General features: G+C 40.2%; 1 protein-coding gene across 1 annotated transcript in view; it reads left to right on the top strand.

Annotated features, from left to right (window-relative positions):
• Window positions 1-2,346: 2,346 nt before the first annotated feature.
• MDAR6 (monodehydroascorbate reductase 6) overlaps window positions 2,347-22,446 on the top strand; it is a 139,052-nt gene continuing 118,952 nt past the window's right edge. The window contains exons 1-2 of the mRNA XM_089413686.1: window positions 2,347-2,771; window positions 3,308-3,407. Coding sequence (XP_089269812.1) covers window positions 2,572-2,771; window positions 3,308-3,407 — 300 coding nt within the window. The 5' untranslated portion in view covers window positions 2,347-2,571. The remainder of the gene's footprint in view (window positions 2,772-3,307; window positions 3,408-22,446) is intronic.

Raw genomic sequence — 22,446 nt, forward strand, 5'->3', positions numbered from 1 at the left:
TGAATAGATAACAAAGCCTTGGAGAAATCATAGTAAAAAATTAGTATCCAATCCCTTGGATTGATGATCTTCTCAATTCACTCAATGGTGCCAAACTTGTAAGTAAGATTGATATTAATTTAAATAATCACCAGGCATCGGTTTAACATACTGATGTGTGGAAGACAACCTTCAAGTATAAAGAAGGTCTATTTGGGTAGTTGGTCATGCCTTTCAACATGACTAATGGCCCAACAACATTCATGAGGAAGATGAATGATATCTTCCAACCATTCACTATTTCCTTTCTAGTCTTATATATGGGCAAAGTCCTCATCTTCGATAAAACCCGATAGGAACATTTGGAGCAATTTAGCAAGTGTTGAACAACTTCTGGCACACATAAGTTATATGTGACTCGAGAGAAGTACACATTTCAACATAAAAGGAGTAAGAACATTCTTCTCTTACCATCACTTAGAGATGCTTCTCTACTTACTTTCATGGTAAAACCTCCTGCAAGTTTCTACAAATAATGCCCTATGTTTCTATAAAAAACACCCTTCCTTTATCATGGAGACCACCTTTGCCATGTTAGCCTTTCCCCAGTAAACAACCTTTAAATATGACAAGTCTAAACTTCATTAAACCACAATGAAATTTCAAAGTTAAGATGGCATATTAACCACATATTCAACCATGTATACTTGCATATTAAAACTTGTACATAGTGTTCACCTATGCAATATTAAATGTGAGTAATTATGCATCAAAATGTTATTTAAGTTGACATACTATATATAATATAATAATAACAATGAGGTTGTATTCTTAAGGGGTCACAAGTTCAAATCCAAAAGGGGTAGAGCATATATGCCTTTGTAGACTTTCGCAGTCACATTGTTGTGAAGAGGTGGATCCTTTATCCCACAAACAAGAGAATCCCTTACACCAGTATAGTGTTTGACGTAATTGCGACATTAAAATTGGATGATTGTTATTATTAAATTATACAAAGTTAACTAATTATTAGTATAAATCCATCTTAACCACATATCAGATGTTTGTTATTATTAAATTATACAAAGTTAACTAATTACTAGTATAAATCCATCTTAACCACATATCTGCCAAGAGTTTAGAGGGATCAAATCCCATTATATACAAACCTCTTTTTAGAAAAAGGATTTAAACATCATGAGGTTTAATCCCTTTTAGTACTCAATGCATCTGTGATTTAGATGGATTTATAGTGGTTTTCTATCTCTCTGTATATAGACCATGTGTAATTTTTCATTATTCAAATTGTATTTCTAAATAACTTATTATTATTAATATTTTATATTAAAATTTGAATGAATTACACATTTCTCTCTTATTAAGAAAAGTAACTAAATTATTTTACATATACTTACTTTATATATATATATATATATTATTTTTTTTCTTCTATATTTATATAATTTATATTGAAATATATTAGTTAATATGGATATTTAAACAATTTAGTATATAAATTTATATTAATTAACATAAATATGAAAATATTTTATTTATAATTTCAAAACTGAAAGTCAAATGTTTTTACTACATCTTTTTCACACTGGAATGTAATATCAACTAAAGAATGAACCAAATGAATGAGATTATTGATGTTTTATAATGTTTTTAATTAAAACTAACCAATTATGTATAATCATTTACGTCTCAATTATAGCCAATAAATTTTATCTTTTAAGTATTTTTTTAAAAGATATTTATCAACTCCAAGTTAAATTAGAGCACAAAACGAAATTACACATCATTTTCATAATAAATTATAGAATAAACTTCTAATATCAAAAACTAAAAAATGAACTAAATGAATGAAAATATTGATGTTTTATAATGTTTTTAATTAAAATTAACCAATTATGTATAATCATTTACGTCTTTATTATAACCAAGAATTTTTATATTTTAAGTATTTTTTTAAAAGATATGTATCAACTCCAAATTAAATTAGAGCACAAACAAAATTACACATCACTTTCATAATAAATTATAGAATAAACCTCTCCACTCAATAAAAAATAATTAAATATATACTTTCATAATAAATTATAGAATAAACTTATCACTCAATAAAAAACAATTAAATATATACTTTCATAATAAATTATAGAATAAACCTATCCACCCAATAAAAAATAATTAAATATATACTTGCTTTAGCTAGCCGTAAACCGTAGTCAATAATTAAGTTGAGTTAAAGAACTTGACGATGAGGCGGCGTTATACTAGGATATTTTGATTTGAGGCGGCGTTATACTAGGATATTTCACAAAATCAAAGGAAACATGTGAATTTAAAAAATATTGTCCCTTTGATGGTTGCCAAAGCCGGAAACCTATAATGCTATTGGCCTTGGCTATGTTGAAAAGTCACCCGCGGGCCACCACACATAGGAAGGAAATATAATAATCACACGTCATCTCACACAAATGAATGTATAATACATAACAGAACCTTGTGCGATGAACAGAACCGCTGACCTCTTGTATTATACGAGGCCAACATCTTGAATCACAGAGGCTGAAGAAGAAATTGAGAATGGCGATGACATCAATGTCGCAGGCGTGTTTGGGAATTAAGCGTGGAAGTTCTATGCGTTGTACTCAACCCTCCACTTTTGTTATGAAAGATGTTTTCAGATCACTTGCATCACAGCTGCATCTTAATCGTCTGCCTTCAAGAAGCTGGCGAAGGGCTACTTTGATTACTTGTGCAGCATTTGCCAATGAAAACAGAGAGTAAGTCGATCTCTGCTCTTCAATTTTGTTGGCATTTCACTTTTCAATGCGTTTAAGGAGTCCTGGTACTTGATTTCACTATACACTTCACTGGTACTCCATTGAAGCTAATGTGGATTAATTGTGTCCTATCCGGTTCCCCCATGTTATTAAGTACATTGCATTGCTGTTTCTTTGCATAAACATCCCCTAATCAACATTCGGTGAGAGCTGTAAATTCCCAATAACATGAGTTATGCCCAGCTGAGAGCAGTTTTGAGGAACATGTTGGAGTTGTTAGTTTTAATTACAACTCGCTCAAATTACAAAAAAAATGTTCTTTTTGTTTAAGGTAAGCCTTGATGTGGGGTCCTGGGGAGGACACCGTGCCAGATGGGTGATCAAATCCTATATGCTGGGAACCATCTGGATCTGAACCTCACATCCTGTGGGGTGTTGTCCTTCTTCAACTAATGCCTTCTTCTGTATTTGCTGTCATCCTTTGACTTTTGTTTTAGTGCAGGCGTCTTAAGAATTAGGTTGGTCTGTTTTTGTAGGTTTGTCATTGTTGGAGGTGGCAATGCTGCAGGATATGCTGCTCGGACATTTGTTGAAAATGGAATGGCTGATGGAAAGCTCTGTATTGTGTCAAAAGAGGTAGATACATTTGATTTTATAGTAATTTATATCTTCTTTTGATAAGTTAAAATTTATTAATTGATGTACTTACCACTACCACTTTGTAAAGGTTTTTCTTGCAAATACTTGGCATACAATACGTGAATCCCTATTCAAAATGCACAATTCGTACTCTGCTTATGCCAGATTTCAATGCTCCATCTCTTTCTTTTGCCTATAATTAGTTCACATGCTGTGTACTGGGATTTTGTTCCGAGGGTCTTATTTCTGTAAAATGCAAGCTTCGAAACTATATTTTAGTGAAAAAGGTTCAAAAAAGAAGGAAGAAAAGCTGATGTCATCAAGAATAGCAAGACTGAATTGGCATTAACATCTTCCTATTAGCCAACAATCACAAAGCATCGAGTTTAATTTATTGACAAATTGGTAGGGACAAATTTTTTTGTCCTGGAAATTCTCAGATTCAAATTCTTCATCACTGTCTCTGAAATCAAACTCTTTTGATTATGTGGATTAAAGATTGCAATAACAAATGCTTTCTTGTATCTGAATGGAGGCTTTTGTGAGTAGGATTATCTAAATATCTGTCTTTTGGATCCATCACATAAATCAATTGCTGACGCGTGTCGAACCAACCAATGTGGTTCATAATCATCATCATCTTATCGTCCTAATGATGAACTACATTGGTTGGTTCGAAACATCGGCAATCAGTAGATTTATGTGATGGATCTGGAAGACAGATATTTAAAAAATGCTTTCTTGATTTGGGTGCTGGTAATGAATTGCCCATTCCCTTTGACTTCTATTCTCTTACTACTTGCACTCAAAGTCAAATGCATATTAGCTCTGGCCGGGTTAAGTATATGAACATCATCTTCTCCTATCTATACTTACCTTACATATCTTTCTAGCCTTCTGTTATGATGAACAACCCTAAAATATTGTGTTGCATGCTAGTGATCTGCACACAAGATAAGTCCAAATCATCCGAAGTACAAACCCTTGCGGCAACTCTTTTAAGTTCTAGCCATCGTCCCTGAGTAGAGCTTCGTTTTACTTTAGGCCGGCTTTCCTTGGACGCAAGGGTGGTTTCCCTAAATAAGATATCTAAATCAAGTCTTTATTAACCTTCCAGTCAAATCTGATTTCGCAATCTAATAGTTATGATATGCAATAAATATTTGAAGGTGGATCAGTGCCTAATATTTGGGCAATGGAGTCAAAATACTTTAAGGACTTCAACAATATTTAACCAATAAAGACACAATAATATCAGTCCTTATTAGTTATGACAGCAATTCAGTTTCCAGCCAACATACTAAGCTCATAAGTACAATAGTACCCCTGTTATATTTTTGTTTCTTCATAGAAAATCAAATTCTGAAATATGAAGTAAAGACAACCTTCTATTAAGGAAAACATCCCAGGTACATAACATAATCAGATCTGAAATTAAGGGTCTCTAAGATGAACATAGTGGTACTTAGACCTCTTACACTGGAAAATAAACCCTATAACAGCAGCAGAATTTCCAGCAAAGAAGAGAGGAAAACAAGATATAACAATGGTCTTTCAAGAGATAACTACGGCTCCAAATATTTCCTTAATGATGCACCAAACCTACACAGATATATTCACTTTCGGCCCAACGGTCTAGGTTTTTTTCACAATGAAAACACAGCTTGCAAGTGAGGGGGTGGCCTCCTTTTATAGGTTTTTTCTTCAATAAATTTCTAGTAGAGAATTTTCTAGAACGTCTTCTCCTCAAGAGAATTCTCTAGAAGGTTAAGGATCCCTCTTCGAGAAATTCAATATACACAAGAAGACCTAGAAGTCTCTTTGAACTAAGGCACTCCTCTTAGGATTCCTAGTGTTACCCCTCATTTAGTGTGGTTACATAGATTTTTTCAAGCAGATCATTCACCACCATTGTAAGCCCAAAGTCACAAGTCAAAGTCTTGTAGAAAACCATGTGATATTCCCACTTAGCATTCTGCTAAGTGAAATATCAATTTTGGCCAATTTTGCTATAGTGCAGGGTTGTACTTAGGAAATGTGGGATTAGAGGCCCCACATATGATTTTTGACTTAAAAGCACCACAAACATTAGAGCTGGGGAAAAATTGAGGCTTTAGTGGAGCGTGGGGGCCACCACATGGGAATTATGGCCAACATGAGGAATACATTCCCATTGGAGCGGAATTGGTGTGGGGAATTCAAGCTGGGCCCACATGGGAATTTTGGAGTCTCCTTGACAAAAAGAGCAAAAGACACTCAATTTGGCATTCATTCATCATTTGCAAAACTGTCTTTTGACATAACACGCTTGATCTGAAGCCAAATTTGCAAGTGTTGTTTAGCACGAGTGTTTTTGAGCGAAAATCTCAACCTTGCTTCGATGGACTTCGAGTGCCAGCCCAAGGAGGGAGTCCTACCCTTTTCAGTTCATACCAGCAATAGAGAGTTTGATTCCAATGAGAGGTTCAGCTACAACAACGTAGGGATAGCACAGTGCATGGTAGAGGCACTCTGGGAGGTTGAGGAGTGAAGGGTGGTTGAGGCTGAAACTTGGGGAGAAGGTCGGGGAAGTATTTTAGTGGGGATTTCAGCTATTTTGGAGGCCATTTACAGCAGGATTTACAGGTGGGTCGAATCACCTAGCAGTTGAGCCATTGAGGGGAAATAGGGCTGAATTTCTGAGGTCAACCATTGGCCAAATCCTTCGTGGGTTATTTTGGGTATTTGGTGGAGAGGTTGGGATTAATTTCCCAGAATTTTCTGAGCACCGGAGAGGGCCCTAGCAGCAGTTCTACTCAGCCAGCAACGTATTTCTGGGCAGTGTCAGCGCAGAGCCAGGGCAAGGCAGTAGCGGATTAGAGAGGGGTGATATATCATTCATTTGGGGCTTTGCTAGATTTCCTTGAGCAAGCCCAGGTGCACTCTTTGCAGCACCATATTGTACACCCTTGTTTATCAATAAAATGGCTCAACAACGCAGTTTTTGGTGCAATTTCTTGGTTTGATTGTGTGCTTACTGTTTTATGGGTTTTTATGTCTATGCATGCTTTGTTATTTATTGTAAAATTCCCTAGGGATATTACAGTGGTATCAGAAATCATAGACTTGGCTCAACCTATGGGAGTAGCATGCTCCATGACACTGGAGGATAAGAAAAATGTGACCTACCGGGAGACAGAGGTATAGGAGCAAAGAAAGGCAGTTGCAGATTACCCTAGATCCTGTGACAACTGAACCGGAGGTTGTGGAAACAAACATGGGGGACAATGAGGGAGACAAAAGGAGCAAGGATGAGGAGTTTGCTCATCTTTTGTTGAAGGCAGTGCAGGACTTGTCCAAGAACATTAAAGAAATGGACCAGCGGAATAATGTAATGTCCCTTCCTAAATTAAAAATTGTTACAGGTTTATCTATTCTACACTTTTGACAATTTTGTAGGCCATGGGACCCATGTGATTTTTGGAGAAGACTTAGGAAGGAAAAAGAGGCCGAAATGTTTTGTTGGCATAGCGTGGGGGCCATCCACATGAGGAAATACGCACTACCTTAGAGGGAAGTTCGAATGGCTAAGGAGGGAAAGTCAAATTGCTAGTTGGAGGGGGCCCACATGGGAAAAGACGCCCACGAAGAGGAGGCTCAGCCTCATTTGGCATCTTTTGCCTATTGAACTCAATGTTAGTTGCTCGAGTTGTTTAGCTTAGTCACTTGCTGTTTAGCAACGAGCTCTCCAAGTAGAGACCTCACCCTCTCTTCGGCGGACTACGAGTGCAACCCTAGAGGAGTGATGGAGCATATTCCGAGCATTAATCTCAGCTATCACTCAACCAATGCGTACTTCAGGAGGACGCAGTAGAGGAACATGCAAGAGCTTTTTTAGGGGTCTTTTGGGGTGCAATTGCCGGAGGAATTTTTGGTGAAGGAAGTACAAGGAGACACTAGTCCTTTGGGGAATTTTGGGCACAGGAGCTAGTTGTTTGAGAGCAGTGTGAGTTCCAGCACCCAGGGCTAGCGCAGAAGCTTCTCACTGGGCACACGTGGGAATTTGTGGGTTAGTTCGTGGAGTGAGTATTTGCTAGGAGAGAGAAGGGGTAGTTAGGGAAACATTATCTCAGCTATTTGGTAGCATTTTTGAGGGCTCTTTCTGGAGTTACAGGCAGGTCATACCTTTCAACAGTTGGAGGAGGACGTGGCTCTTGTGAGGCCGAATTTCCGGGGTCTAAACTAGGCCAAACGCTTTTTGGGTTTTTCTGAGTTTATTAAGGAGAGACCAAGATTAATTTGGTTGAATTTTTTGGGCAGATTTGAGGGGTCAAATAAGGGTCCCAACTCAGCGAGCAGCTAAAGGAGCTAGGGGAATTTGGGCCGAAATTCCGAGGTCAACATTTGTCCAATTCCTTCGTGGGTTATCATGGGTATTTGGTGGAGAGCTCGGGGTTAATTTCTCGAAATTTTCTGAGCATCGAAGGTGGGGTTTCTAGCAGCGTCTTTGTAGTAGACAACATAGTTTCACAAGGGCAGCGTAGGGCATCATTGCAGCAGCTATTTCTGCCATCTGGGCTTGACATATTATCACTTGGGATTGATTATGCTTGCCATTGAGGCAAGCCCAGGTGCCCCTCTTCCACATTATTGTACTTTGCTCCCAGATTATAATAAAATGACTCATTGATGGTTATTTTTGGACTTTCTATGGGTGTGCACTGAATGTTTCAATTTTATGGTGTTGTTTTTATTGTTTTCTTTGCATATCACTATTTTTCCTAGTTTGGGACATTACAGTGGTATCAGAGCCTTGATCTTGGCCTAGTTGTGGGTAGCCAACAAGAGCATGGGAGATTTGGGTATGAGTGCATAGTGAAGGGTGAAACCAGAGACAAACCGATGGCTCAAGGGAAATCCAGTATGCAGAAATTCTGGGGTGGAATTCGTTGGGACGATGAGAGGTTGGCCCAGTTGAGGAGGGTGACAGACCAGACCCATCCTCACCCCTACAACAAAGACGCTAGAGGTGAGCAGGTAGTGGGGGTGCATCCATCTACGTCATGTGGGGAAAGTCGACAGAATCAGGGCACCAGATCCCCTGAAAAGGAGCAAGAAAGATAGGGATAATTAGAGGGTGAGACCAAGGGGTGCTTTCGCTGGTGGAGACCTGGCTTTAGATGTCAGGAGCCTGAGGAGAAGGGTGCGCATGATGCTGAGAGCCCACAGGATGGTGAGGAGCACATCGATCTACTAGGTGTGGCGCACGAGTCACCATTATTCGAGACTTTTTTGATAGCCCCAGTTGACACCTTGGTGGGTATGATAGAGCCTACACACATAGAGCCATTTGTTGAGGAGGTGCCACCCATGGATGAGATGTTGATAGTTGCTGAGGTATCCAGAGTTGTGACCGAGTCTACAGGTGATAGATACCCACGACAGTTTCATCAGTTCCAGGTTGGCCTTCTAGCATTGAGAGAGAAGGCCACGACAGTACGAGAGGCCATTCTACAACAAAACGAGGAGCTAGAGGGCATGAGAGTGGTTTGTGCCAAGTCAACGACCAAACTGACTCGCGTTGGGGAACGGTTGGATTCCCTAATGGTACAACTAGAGTGCACATTAGAGCATCAGAGCAACCCTCTTCAGACATACATAGATGGGGCTTGTAGCGTCAGTAGTTTACCTCTGCACCTTGGAGAGGGAGAGGCAGAGCCACCTCGACATATTTTATGTGTTGACCAGGCTGATGAGATGAGGCGACATGAGCGGCGTAGGGTGCAACATTCGCAAGATGGAGGGCTTATGCTGTGTAAGGGAGTTTGTACATTCAATCCCTCTCTTGGAGTTGGATGGTGAGAGATTTTGAGTTGGTACCCAATGGAGTGGGCTATGGAGATGGTAGTGGGCCGGTGCGAAGCTCAGCAGGAGCTTTCAGGCATTGGGGACACCAGAAGCCCAGACTGGCATTGGGATCTAGGTAGGACTACCTATCATTCCCCAGATATGTCGGTTGACTATGACCGTGGTGGTGTAGTTGGCCTAGCGCTTGAGCATATGCATTCGCTAAGGGAGTCTCGGTCAACACCAGTGGCCAACCAGTTTATGGATAGACTCCCTAGGTCGTTTTGGTATGATGGTCGTTCATGGGATCACAGGATGACCAACATACTCTGGCAGTAGTTTGTCGGAGGTGGCATTGGCAGGCCACCAAACAATGCCTTGTATAGAGTTGGGGATTCCTCACACTTGCGTAGGGCACAGAGGACAGAGAGGAGCAGAGTAGTAGTGGCATCACTACTAGTACCTAGAGAGATTCACTTCTTGGGCCTCTCAGGCAGGTTTTGGAGGGGAGATCCCCTCATCAGAGAACATGGTGATGTGGCGATGGAGGCGATGATACAGGTCGGGTGCAGACTGACGCATATGGACATAGCTTTAGGCCATCATATCCAGTGATGGGTAGGAGCATCTAGCGTGGAGCAGTGGCCTGCAGATGGGCCTGGAGACGCATGGGGGTGTGTTGTAGCATGTTGGACTGCGTTGAGGAGTAGGAGTACCTCACATTGCATTGAGTACATGTGGGGAGTGACAGGTGCAGTGACTGTTATGAAACCAGCACAAGAAAAGATAGAAAAGATACATCAACGCCTTAGAATTTAGCCTCTTCGAGGGGGAAACCTCCTTTACATTACATAAATGAACAATTCTTGGATGATTCAAATGACAAAACCTCCTTTCTATATATAGGAGTCTAAGGAGTCACAATATAACCCAGCCGACCTAACAATAATAATATAAAGCCACAAAAATAACAATAGAGGGATTCTATGGGGCACAGTAATAACAATATGGGGATAATAGGGGCACAACAATATTAATAAGGGATGCAACTACAATAGTAATGGGGTAATTACTAGTATTATAGGGACCCAACATGCCCCTCTCCTTCAAAAAAAGTGTTGTCCTCAACACTTGAGTAGTTCTGGATGCTTCTGTATAAAATTTTCATCCTCCCATGTGGAATCTTCAGCGGATAAGTTCTTCCACTTGATAAGATACTCTGAAATTGATCGATTTCGTAGCTGTCGAGTTCTTGTTTCTGTGACTGCTTCTGGTTCCAATATAATTTTTCCTTCCTCGTCAAGTTCTGGCAATATTGTTTGAACTGGGAGCTTGTCGCTATAACCTTCTTTAAACATGAAACATGGAAAACTGGGTGCAATCGAGAAGCTGCAAGAAGCTCCAATTTGTATGCCATAGTACCAATCTTTTGCAACACCTTGTATAGACCATAATACTTTGATGATAATTTATTATCCTTCTTAGCTTGCTTGAGGGACATTTGCTTATATGGTTGTAGCCGTAGGAATACCCAATCACCTACATCAAAACTTCTTTCGCTGCGATGTTGATCTGCCTGTTGCTTCATTCTATTCTGTGCCAACACGAGGTTATCCTTTAAGAGTTGGAGGACTTGTTGTTGATGTTCGATGTGATGTTCCACTGCTTGAACCTTAGAATTTTCTCTTAAATATGATGTGATGGATGGTGGCTGATATCCATAAAGTGCCATAAATGGGGTCATTTTTGTTGTTGTATGGAAGGAAGTGTTATACCACCATTCAGCCAGAGGCAACCATTTGACCCATTGTGTCTGTTTATCAGATACAAAGCAACGAAGATATCCTTCCAAACATTTGTTTACTATCTCAGTTTGCCCATCAGATTGAGGATGATAAGATGAGCTATGAGCTAATTGAGTACCCAGACAAGAAAATAATTATGTCCAAAAATTTCCAGTGAAAATGGGATCTCTGTCACTTACAATAATCTTTGGGTTTCCATGTAGCTTTTGAATTGTTTCCATAAATGCAGTAGAAACCGTACTAGCTTTAAATGGATGTGATAATGCACAAAAGTGTGCATACTTGGTAAGTATGTCAACTACCACCATGATGACACTCTTTCCCTCAGACTTGGGTAAACCTGTGATAAAATCCATTGAAACCTCCTCCCAACGTTTGCTTGGAATGGATAAAGGTTGTAATAGACTCGGTGTCTTAATTGTTTCAACTTTATTTTGTTGGCAAACCAAACATTCCGCCACAAATTTTTGAATATCCAATTTAAGGCCATCCCAAAAAAATTCCTTCTTAACCCTGTGGTAAGTTTTTAAAAATCCTGAGTGCCCTCCTAAGGGAGAAGTGTGCAATTCCATAAGAATCTTTTGTTTTAGTTGGGAATTCTTACAGAGGTATAAGCGATCTTTGTACCATAAAGAATCATTTTGCCAGCTAAATGTATCAGACGTACTGGAATCTTGTTGTAACTTTCGAATAAGTGCCCATACTTCTTCGTCATTCTTCCATTCCTCCCTTGCTTCATTTATCCAATCTGGTTGGATAATAGAAATGGCACACAACAATGCTTCCACATCCTCATCCTTTCTTGAGAGTGCATCTGCCACCACATTTTGCTTCCCTTTTTGTAGATGATTTCAAAGTCATAACCCAACATCTTTGTGACCCACTTTTGTTGCTCTTCAGAGGATAATCTTTGTTCTAAAAAGTATTTAAGGCTATCATGATCCGTTTTTACCTTGAAGTGTCTTCCCATTAGGTAGGGTCGCCATTTTTTAAGTGCATGGAGTATTGCCAACATTTCCTTCTCATAAATAGCTTTGTGTAAAAACTTTCCCTTGATTGGATGACTTTCAAAAGCAATGGGTCTTTCATCTTGCATTAAAACAGCACCAATTCCATTTCCTGAAGCAGCGCATTCCACAATAAAGGTTTTTGTGAAGTCCGGTGTAGCTAAGACCGGTGCTTGGCACATTGCCTCTTTAAGATGTTCAAAGGCCTTTGTTGCTTCTGGAGTCCATGAAAATGCATCTTTCTTCAATAATGTTGTTAGAGGTGCTGCTATTCTCCCATAATTCTTAACAAACTTGCGATAATACCCTCTCAACCCGAGAAATCCTCGCAGATGCTTTATGGATGTGGGGATTTTCCATTCCTTAATGGCTTTAATTTTGCTAGGGTCTACCTTAACTCCTTCATGAGATACAATATGACCCAGATATTCCACCTCTTGTACTCCAAAGAAACATTTGGATCTTTTTGCATATAATTGTTTCTCCTCCAATAGTTGTAGCACCCTGTCAACATGTTCAACATGATCCTTCCAAGACTTGCTGTAGATTAGTATATCATCAAAAAATACTAACACAAATTTTCTAAGGAATGGTTTGAAAATGGAATTCATCAAACCTTGAAATGTTGAAGGTGCATTGGTAAGGCCAAAAGGCATGACCAAAAATTCATAATGACCCTCATGAGTTCTAAATGCTGTTTTCGGAATGTCTTCAGTCTTCATTCTGATTTGATGATATCCTGAACGAAAGTCCAACTTGGTGAAGTAAATTGATCCATGCAATTCATCCAGTAATTCATCAATGACGGGAATGGGAAACTTATCTTTAATAGTGAGCTTGTTGAGCTCCCTATAATCCAAACACATGCGCCATGATCCATCCTTCTTGTGCACTAATACTACTGGAGCAGAGAAAGAACTTTGACTTGGTTGAATTATACCAGCCTCTAGCATTTCTGCAACCATACGTTCAATTTCACTCTTTTGGGCATAGGGATATCTGTACGGCCTGATGTTTGGAGGAACACTTCCTGGAATCAAATGAATAGCATGATCATGATCACGAATAGGTGGGAGACCTTTGGGAGTCTCAAATACCTTGGAATGATTGTCCAAGACTTTTTGGAGATCTGGAGAAATAGATGATTGCAATGTGGAAACATCTAGCGAACATAATTGTGCAATTACACCCCTTTGTTCCTTTTTTAGAAGCTTTGTCATACCATTAGAGCTAATTATCTTTCCTGGTTTCCCTGCAATACCCCTTAATTCAACTTCCTTTCCTTCCACGGAAAATTTCATGAAAAGTTCTTGAAAATTGAAAGCTATTGTACCCAAGGATTGTAGCCATTGTACTCCTAGTACAACATCAGCACCTCCCATTGGAATGGAAAGCATTGGGCTAGTCAATACATATTCTCCCATCGATAGCTTGATATTATGGCACTTTCCAGAGCAATTTATTGTTCCTCCATTTGCAACCATCACTTGACACTCTGGTGCTGGGTATAAGAAGCAATTCAATTCTTTTGCTACCTTACAATGAATAAAATTGTGGGTACTTCCTGAATCAATCAACACTAGTACCTTTTTCTTCTTGATTTGTCCTTCTATCTTGATGGTTTGAGGAGTGGTAATTCCCGCCAATGCATTACAAGATATGGTCGGATTCATTTCTTCTTTATCTAGGCTTTGTTCCTAGAGTATATCCTTTTCTTTTGACCTTTCTTGCTCCTTTTCTTCTTCCTCTTCACAATCTATGTAGAATAATTTCTTCTCAGCACACTTATGACCTTTAGTGTATTTGCTATCACAACTGTAAGAAACCCTTTTGCTCTTTTTTCTTCCAATTGTTGTGGTGTCAACCTTATAGGTTGTGGAAGACTAGGAGCAACCACACTTCCATCTTTATAGTTGTGAGTGGTATGCTTCCTGGTTGCCATAATTTTGCTTTCCATTTTTCTTGCTAACCTGAATGCCTTCTCTAATGAATCAAGTTCCCAAAGGCGAACATCATGTTGGATATTATCCTTTAAAGTCCCTATGAACACATCAATCCTATGCTCCTCTGGAATATCTTTTACCCTTATGTTCAATTTTTGGAACTCCTCAATGTGCTCCATTATTGAACCCTTTTGTTTGAGACTTATCAATTGGCTAAAAAAAGTGTTGCTTTTTGTATCCTCATAATGTGCTATCAATTCTTCCGTAAAAATTGCCCAAGTGATAATTTGTTTATGAGAGCAAAGCCATTGATACCATACAAACTAATTTGGTTCCAAATATAAAGTTGCAATACGTACCTTTTGTGTGTTTTGCACATTATTGAGATCGAAAATTGCTCCATTTGTAATATCCATGTTGCGGGATCCTTGCCATCAAACTTCCTCATATCGATTTTTGGAATATGGTGGATTTTCGATCCCACATTAGAGTCTAAGAAATCATGATTAACATTTCTTTTGTTCGCATCATGAGTTTCCTTTACTACCTTTTCACCATTGGTAAGTATTTCTTGTAGAAAATTTGTCAAATCTGTCTTCAAATCTACCATGCCTGTCTTCAAATTTGTGTTCAAATCTATCTTCAAGTTGTTCATCTTAGCTTCCATGCCATTCATCTTAGCTTTCACGCCATTTATCTTAGCTTCTGTTAGCTTTTGTGACATTGACATTTGTTGCACTTGTTCTTGTAATTTTGATATATCATGTAGCATTTCTTCCTCTTCTTCATGAGTCATGCTAGAGCTTTCAGGTTCCTTACTAGGTGTTTGCATTTTCTTTCCTCGGGGCATCAGTTACCGATAATAATGCTCTACTATGCCCTTTGAATTCTTTCAAAATAAATTTTCAAACTAAGCTTAAGCAAAAATTTAAGAAAATCTACACACCTTTTTTCACTTTGTAGGAGCTCGATATTGCCTTTGATGTATCTCTGTATTTTCCGATCATCTAGTTCTGAATTTGTGACCTGCAGTAGCCCTCTATGTCCTCTTTCCAATGCCACAAGTTGACCCAAATTGGATTCTCCAAAGAAGAGTTATGCGAAATCTCCCACAGTGACTTGATTATAGACTAGTTCAGTAGAGCGAACTTGTACAACGTGCCACGAGTCACTGTTTCGACCTTTGGATCTAAAAAATGCATACAAGAAACTACAGTCCGTCCTCTTTCTGTACCTTCTTACGAAATTTCAATCCGATCCCCAGAGAGAAAGTTATGACGATTTTCCCCAGGTCACTTGTTTGGAATGTAATTCAAGAGTCTGCAAAAAGACCAACTTCCTTAGATCATATCTCCGCAAATATAGCGTGAAAAGCTCTGAAATTCGGACCCGAGGTTCAGCGCGATTTCTTCTCAAATGGGTTTTTTTTGCAACTTCTGAAACGTCGCAGAAAAAAAGTTATAGCGAAAATGCCACGATGACATAGCAGGACATAGCATGACACAGGATGGTATAGGCGTAGCTTGGGTATCTAGTGGTGTACAGGGATAGGTTGCGGCATACAGTGGCATGTCGAGGAGTGCGGTGCTGCTTGGGGGTATGCAATGTTGCATGGTGCGGCACAACGGGCTCTTGGAGCGTTGCCTCTAAGGAGACCTATGGACAGGGGCATTGGGTGTACCATTGGATGCAACTCACCTAGGATCGATGAGGACATTGTTGAACATTTGAGTACACCATGTTTAATGGAGACAGGGCTTCGAGGGGGTTATTAGTAGATACGAGGCGGAGAGAGAGTCATCCACATGATTACTCTTAAGTATTCCGACAGACTCTTGATCATACCCTTTGGAACATACCCACCCATCATCCTCCAGTGTTGTTTACAGTCGCAAAGTGTTTGTTTGTTGCCCTTTGACACTCCATTTAGGCAACAGGGCATGGGAGGCTTACCCTAGGCAGTTGGATGAGACACCTCGTGTCATGAGCCGTGAAGAGACTCTCTGGTTGAGACACTTGGTAGGTGCACGAGTTGATGGATCCAGGCTTAGGGATGGCATGGTTGATTGTTGAGATAGCATATGTTCCACCCTTGGGCACACACTTGGGGAGGCGACCGAGAGGGAGTTGCATGTTGCTTTTTCAGCTGGACGGCTCAAGGCGTTGGGTGAGCATGAGGTGCAGGGGATGGTAGTCCTTGTTGGCAGGATGATGCCTAAGCTTCCGGCAGTACTCGAGCACATCATCAGGAGTTGGAATAACAGATATTGCTGTGTGATTTGGCAGGCGCAGAGCAGTTGGTTAATTGCGACATAGGTTCTTGATGCTCGGTGTCTACCTATTGGATACCTACAGGAGACAAAGACGAGGCACAGAGGGGTCCCAACAGCTAGCAGCATATCACAACAACAGGAAGAGAGGATTGGGGGTTGTGGACCTCCAGTATGGTTATGGGATCCAGTGGATTGGTGGGATACTCCACTCCTTAGTGAGCTTGGTCAGGATAACAAGCAAATTGATTCATTCATAGGTAGACACATGGGGAGTCACCAAAGCCCTCACCATAGGGCGAGGCAGATTGTTGCTCAGGATTGGGGCCAACCATGGAGTGATAGATGCTGGCACTATTGAGGTGCTTGGGCAGGTTGGGCCTAACCTCGATCATTGCATAGAGTGTGGCCGAGAGTTATGTGAGAGGAGGCTCTGGTACGAGCATGCTAGACAATTAGTGATGACCAAGGTGTCGCGGGGTCAACAAGATAGTTTCTTGCTACGCTGGGCATGGCGCCCTAACGTCACAGTACTTAGCAGTTCAGCTACCCATAGGGGTGAGTTGGTCTCTACAGGAGAGGGTCATCCAGATTTTCCACTAGGTTTTAGTGATTCCCTAATGGCGTGGGAGACTTCATCAGCATGGTAGGATGGCCAGCAAGAGGATTTTAGGAGGAGCTCATGCAGGAGAGGCTTCATTCGCATAGGGATTGAGTTGTATCTTCAGGGGCCCACAATCAGAGTGCATGGGGTGGACTATTCGGTAGGGCAGCTTCATGAGGATTTGGACAGAGTTTTACATCATTTGGATGCTCTACTTATTGGCGGTAGACAGAGGGGTTCTAGCGCCCATATCTTGCAAGATAATGACTGGAGCAAGGGGTGCTTCACATTGATCTGGTTGGCTTAGGATTTTGGTATCAAGGGACTCCTTCAATATAGAATTGTACAACGATCAGGGGCGGTCCAATGCCACATTTGGGACCCTAGTGAAGTTTGCAGTGATAATGGGGGTCCACACTCAGAGAGGGCACTTGTTCAGGCATTGCTTGAGGACAAGTGATTTTTGGTCCATTGGAGGAACTTGCTGGATGAGGATGCCATCTGGGAGGGTGAACACATACGTGAGCATCCAACGCTGAAGTTGTTTGGGGATGCGCAACATTTGGGAGGGGAGGACTGTAATGTCCCTTCCTAAATTAAATTGTTACAGGTTTATCTATTCTACAATTTTGACAATTTTGGAGGCCATGGGACCCATGTGATTTTTGGAAAAGACTTAGGAAGGAAACAGGGGCTGAAATATTTTGTTGGCATAGCGTGGGGGCCACTCACATGAGGAAATACGCACTACCTTAGAGGGAAATTCGAATGGATAAGGAGGGAAAGTCGAATTGCTAGTTGGAAGGAGCCCACATGGGAAAAGAGGCCCACAAATTATAAATAGAGGAGGCTCAACCTCATTTAGCATCTTTTGCTTATTGAACTCAATCTTAGTTGCTCGAGTTGTTTAGCTGAGTCACTTTCTGTTTAGCAATGAGCTCTACAAGCGGAGAACTCACCCTCTTTTCGGTGGACTATGAGTGCCATCCTAGTGAGGTTCCATTCTACCATTCCAGAGGAGTGTTGGAGCATAATCAGGGCATTAATTCTCAACTGTCACTCAACCATTGTGTACTTCAGGAAGACGCAGTAGAGGAACACGTTGGACCTTTTTCAAGGGTCTTCCGGGGTGCAATTTTCAGAGGAATTTTTGGTGAAGGAAGTACAGGGAGACACTAGTCCTTTGGGGAATTTTGGGTGCAAGAGCTGGTTGTTTGAGAACAGTGTGAGTTGCAGCACCCAAGGCCAACACAAAAGCTTCTCATTGGGCAAACGTGGGAATTTGTGGGTCAGTTTGTTGAGCGAGTATTCGCTGGGAGAGAGGGGTAGTTAGGGGAAAATTATCTTAGCTATTTGGGAGCGTTTTGGAGGGCTCTTTTTGGAGTTACAGGCAGGTCGTATCTTTTAGCAATTGGAGGAGCATGTGGCTCTTGGGAGGTCGAATTTCCAGGGTCAAAAGCAGGAATAACCCTTTCTGGATTTTTCCGGGTTTATTGAGGAGAGGCCAAGATTAATTTGGCAAAATTTTTTGGGCAGATTTTAGGGGTCAGATTAATTTGGCAGAAGGAATGTACCTACGCTCCCTCTTGGCTCAGGAATTTCCAAGTTTCTTCCAAGTAATAAACTTGTTTCTAGGCTCCCTCTTAATTAGGGATCTACAACAGCTCCTCAGGTGGAGATGATGGGACAACCAGTTGCTTGAAGAACTCCTCCTCACGATTTCATGAACTTTTCATTATCTAGGAGTCTTCATGTTTGGGACTTCTACATAGGGCACCGACCATCCATCACTTTCATCCATGAGTCAGCCATGTCATCATCAGAAAGTGATCCATCAGTCCATATCGGGCCTTCATGCCATCTTGCTTTCTTCATACAATGTTTACTTAAGGATCTTTCATCCTACTACATGTGCATCGGTGGTGGAAGACATCCACAGATCTTCCCTTGGCAACCCTGCATAAACCCATCCAGATATTTGTTCAAAAATAAAGGAACGAATATTAAAATCAACATTACCTTTGTGATGGTCTTTCATCATGACATTTACAAGTTTGCATCAATACCCTGCATAGATATCGACATATCTCCCAAAGATATATATTGTCAAGGGTCTCTTTCTTTTTCAGACTCCATCAGAGTCTTCATATCTTTCATGGAGATATCCTAATCAAATCTTCTTGGTCTTCCGGATGTTGATTGCCTTTACCATAGTTGGATATCTCACGATCTTTTCCTTCCTTTCTTCACACATTTCATTCCTAGGAGCTTCCAATCAGAGTTCCTCAATTGTATTCAACCACCTCATACTTCATATGAGGACATATTATGTTGATTTCATCTAGTGTGACCCATGCCTTCCGACATCCTTTCATAGGAGAAGATTCCTTTCCTTTGATCATGCTTCTCAAGATAGAGCAGTGATCCATGTTACCTGCAACCATACAACATGACTTTATAATATTGAATACAAACATACATACCTCATTTACCTTTAGGTCATCTAGGCTTCTTTCAACAACTTCCTTGATTGAAAAGAGCTTCAACCCCTTGATCTACTTCATCTCTTATGTCATCATAACATCATCCCATGAATTCCACAAGTTGGAGTTCCTGATGAAACACTTGCTTCCTCTCTATATTGGTGAACCTTCCGATGAAGATTCCATCAGAGAATCTTGAGGATCTTGCATATCCCTATCCAGCAGATGTTACCTTTTGACTGATGTATGATGAGCCTTGTCCTGGATGACTTCTTCCTTTTTCCCATAAGTGTTACTTGAGCTTTCAATGAGGTTCCCAAGAGCTATATCCTTCATAGTTGACTGCCATAGATTTTGTTCCAGACATCCTTCATGTTTCCTATGATGATGTCATGAGCTCTTACTTCTAATGCTTTTCCTCTTCCTAGGATTTCTTCTTTCCTTTTCGAGGACCACATTTTTCCAAAATTCCCCTTCCTTTCGACAAATGTTTGAACACCTTTTGCCCTCAACCTGTCTTCTTCTATCTTTGATAGAAACCATAAGTTGTTGAATGGGATAACTTTCCTATCCTCACAGGCAATTGTTACCTTGTTCATCAGTTAATACATTTAGAATAAAAAGAGATAATTTCCTAATCCGAAGTCATCTCTCCCAGATCTTGCCGTTAAGACCTTATGAAGATAACCCTTTATCCTTTGATACCCTCAATTTGTGTAGATAAGATATAAGTGACGTGACCTTCTTTATTGTAACTTCATAGAATAGTTTTACCAACTTATCATATATCTCTTCTCCAATCCTGTTGTATGAGAGAAGCTTTGACGAACTCCATAAGAATCTCTTGTGCCCTTAGATCCTTAGATAATGCTTGACCTTTGGATGGTTTGGAGACTTTTCCATTGATATGATCAATGACTTCACTTTCTTCGAGGACTACATCTATCCTCCTTTTCCATGCAAGGAAGTTCAATGACCCAACCAGCTTATAGATCTCCTTGCAAAACGAAGTCATTTCACTAGATTAGATTATAGAATAAAAGATACTTACCTGACAAGTGAAGATGAAATCGTCAACTTGATCCCTTTGATGGTGGTTGACGAAGATGTATTAGTGCCCTTTTGGATGATTTTCTTCCAAATGAAATTCCTTCTTCAGTAAAAGGAGATTGCCCCTTTTAAGATGACAACGCCTTTTGATCTAGCTCCCTTGTTGATAGTGATTGATGAGGATGTCTTGATGCTTCCTCGGATGATCTTCTTTAAGAATAAGGGAGGGGTCCTTGCTTCAATGAGAGGGAATTTGCCTTATAGCCTTTTGAAGATGATGACAATGCCTTTAGCCTTCTTTGGATAACTAGCCTTCAAGATACTTCGACTTCTTCGGTGGTGAATGAGTGCAGATCCAGATATTCTTCTAGGGTTTCGACTTTCTCCAAGATGATGTGATCTTTGTCCTTGAAATGCTTCTCTTGGATGAATAGAATTCTAGTTGCCTCAATTCAACTTTGATATCCTTCGACTTTCTTTGATGCTTGAAACTTGATCCTTGAGTGTCCCTTGATGAGATGCCCTTCCTTGAAATAGTTACCTTAGCTCTGATACCATGTTGAGAAATCTATGGCATCAGGTATTAGGTGATTTCTCTTTAATTAGTCACTTCTTGTGAGTATTTTTTACAACTTTAGATTAGGATCTTCTTTACTTCAGTTATTAATGTTCTTTTTCATCAAACAACTACCAATGCATGAACATAAATAGACAAGAGACACAGAATGTAGGCTATGAGCCAGGGCCAAAACCCCTCACTCTTTGAGAGGAAAACCCGCACAAATTCTTCTTATAGAGATTCCAATTCACGAATACCAAGACCAACACCCTTGACCTTGTTGCCACTCCAAGACCAAGACACAAGGTCTCTTGACTGTCTTCTGCTATTTTTCTCTTCTTGATTCCTCTTCCACTTCGACCTTCTTAACGCCAAGACATAGTTACCACCGAGACAAAGATGGAGACCTTATTTCTCAGTTCCTTCTACTGCACTTAAGCTTCAGATTTCTTATTGTATAAGATCACTTGAGATCATTGTACCGAATCCAGAAGTTCTTCTGCAATGAGACCAAAACTGAATACACAATCCTTTGTGGTAGCACCGACACTTCTTCATGAGCTAGTACCGAAATCTTTACTGAAATTCCACTGAGATTGTATCACTGTGGTGAGACTTGCAAACTCTTGCTGTAGTAGCACCGAAGATAAGGTCACCTATCCAAGTTCCGAAATGCTTGTCACTGTAACTGATATCCGAACTACAGAGATAAGCCGAACTCCTTGACTTCTCACCGAACTATAGTCTCCTCATCAAATTGTGCTTCTCTATTATACTACCGAAACTTCTTCGCTGAAATAGTCATCCGAATCTCGAAGCTGATCCAAACGTCTTCACTGTGGTTATGCAAAGACCCTTCACACATATATATAGTGGTCTGCCCATGAATATAAGCCGACATGACCTTATGAAGGGATGTGTCTCTATTTAAGTGAGCCGACATGAGTCTTTTACTTCATCTTGTGGCCGACTTGAAGAGGAGAACTTGTGCCTATCTTTGGAGGGCTTCTAGACAATTCTATGTACTCATATACATTTGTAATATGCCCAAGAAGGGTTCTTCATACATGACATTGACTCTTAATGACAAATCCTAAAAGCTCTCAATGGGAGCCATCTAAAAATAAAATCTCTTGCTCATGAAACCCATGAAGCAAGCATTACAACAATAATTTTATTTTTCTTCTTTTCATCATTTACAAAAATCACAATGTCATTATGAAGACCGAACCTAGTTACACTTTTCAACGCTCTGTCTTAACTAGGGAGGTATTGATAATGGTACTCGATCATTCTCAATTTGAAGAATTTCTCATAAGAAGAATCATATTGGTAACCTATTTGTATAGCATCATATCAACCAACATTGTTACATAGCAAGGCCTTGACTAACGGCTCTATCTCTCCACAAGATTTGAGCTCAATGCTGGCGAGAACAATGATTTATAGACACTCTCATCATTGTCTCTCTTGGAGCATACCCCCACCT

Source organism: Pinus tabuliformis, chromosome 3_2, assembly GCF_031772625.1.
Source record: "Pinus tabuliformis cultivar Carrire ecotype Pingquan chromosome 3_2, CPIR1, whole genome shotgun sequence".
In the NCBI taxonomy this organism is placed as follows: Eukaryota; Viridiplantae; Streptophyta; class Pinopsida; order Pinales; family Pinaceae; genus Pinus; species Pinus tabuliformis.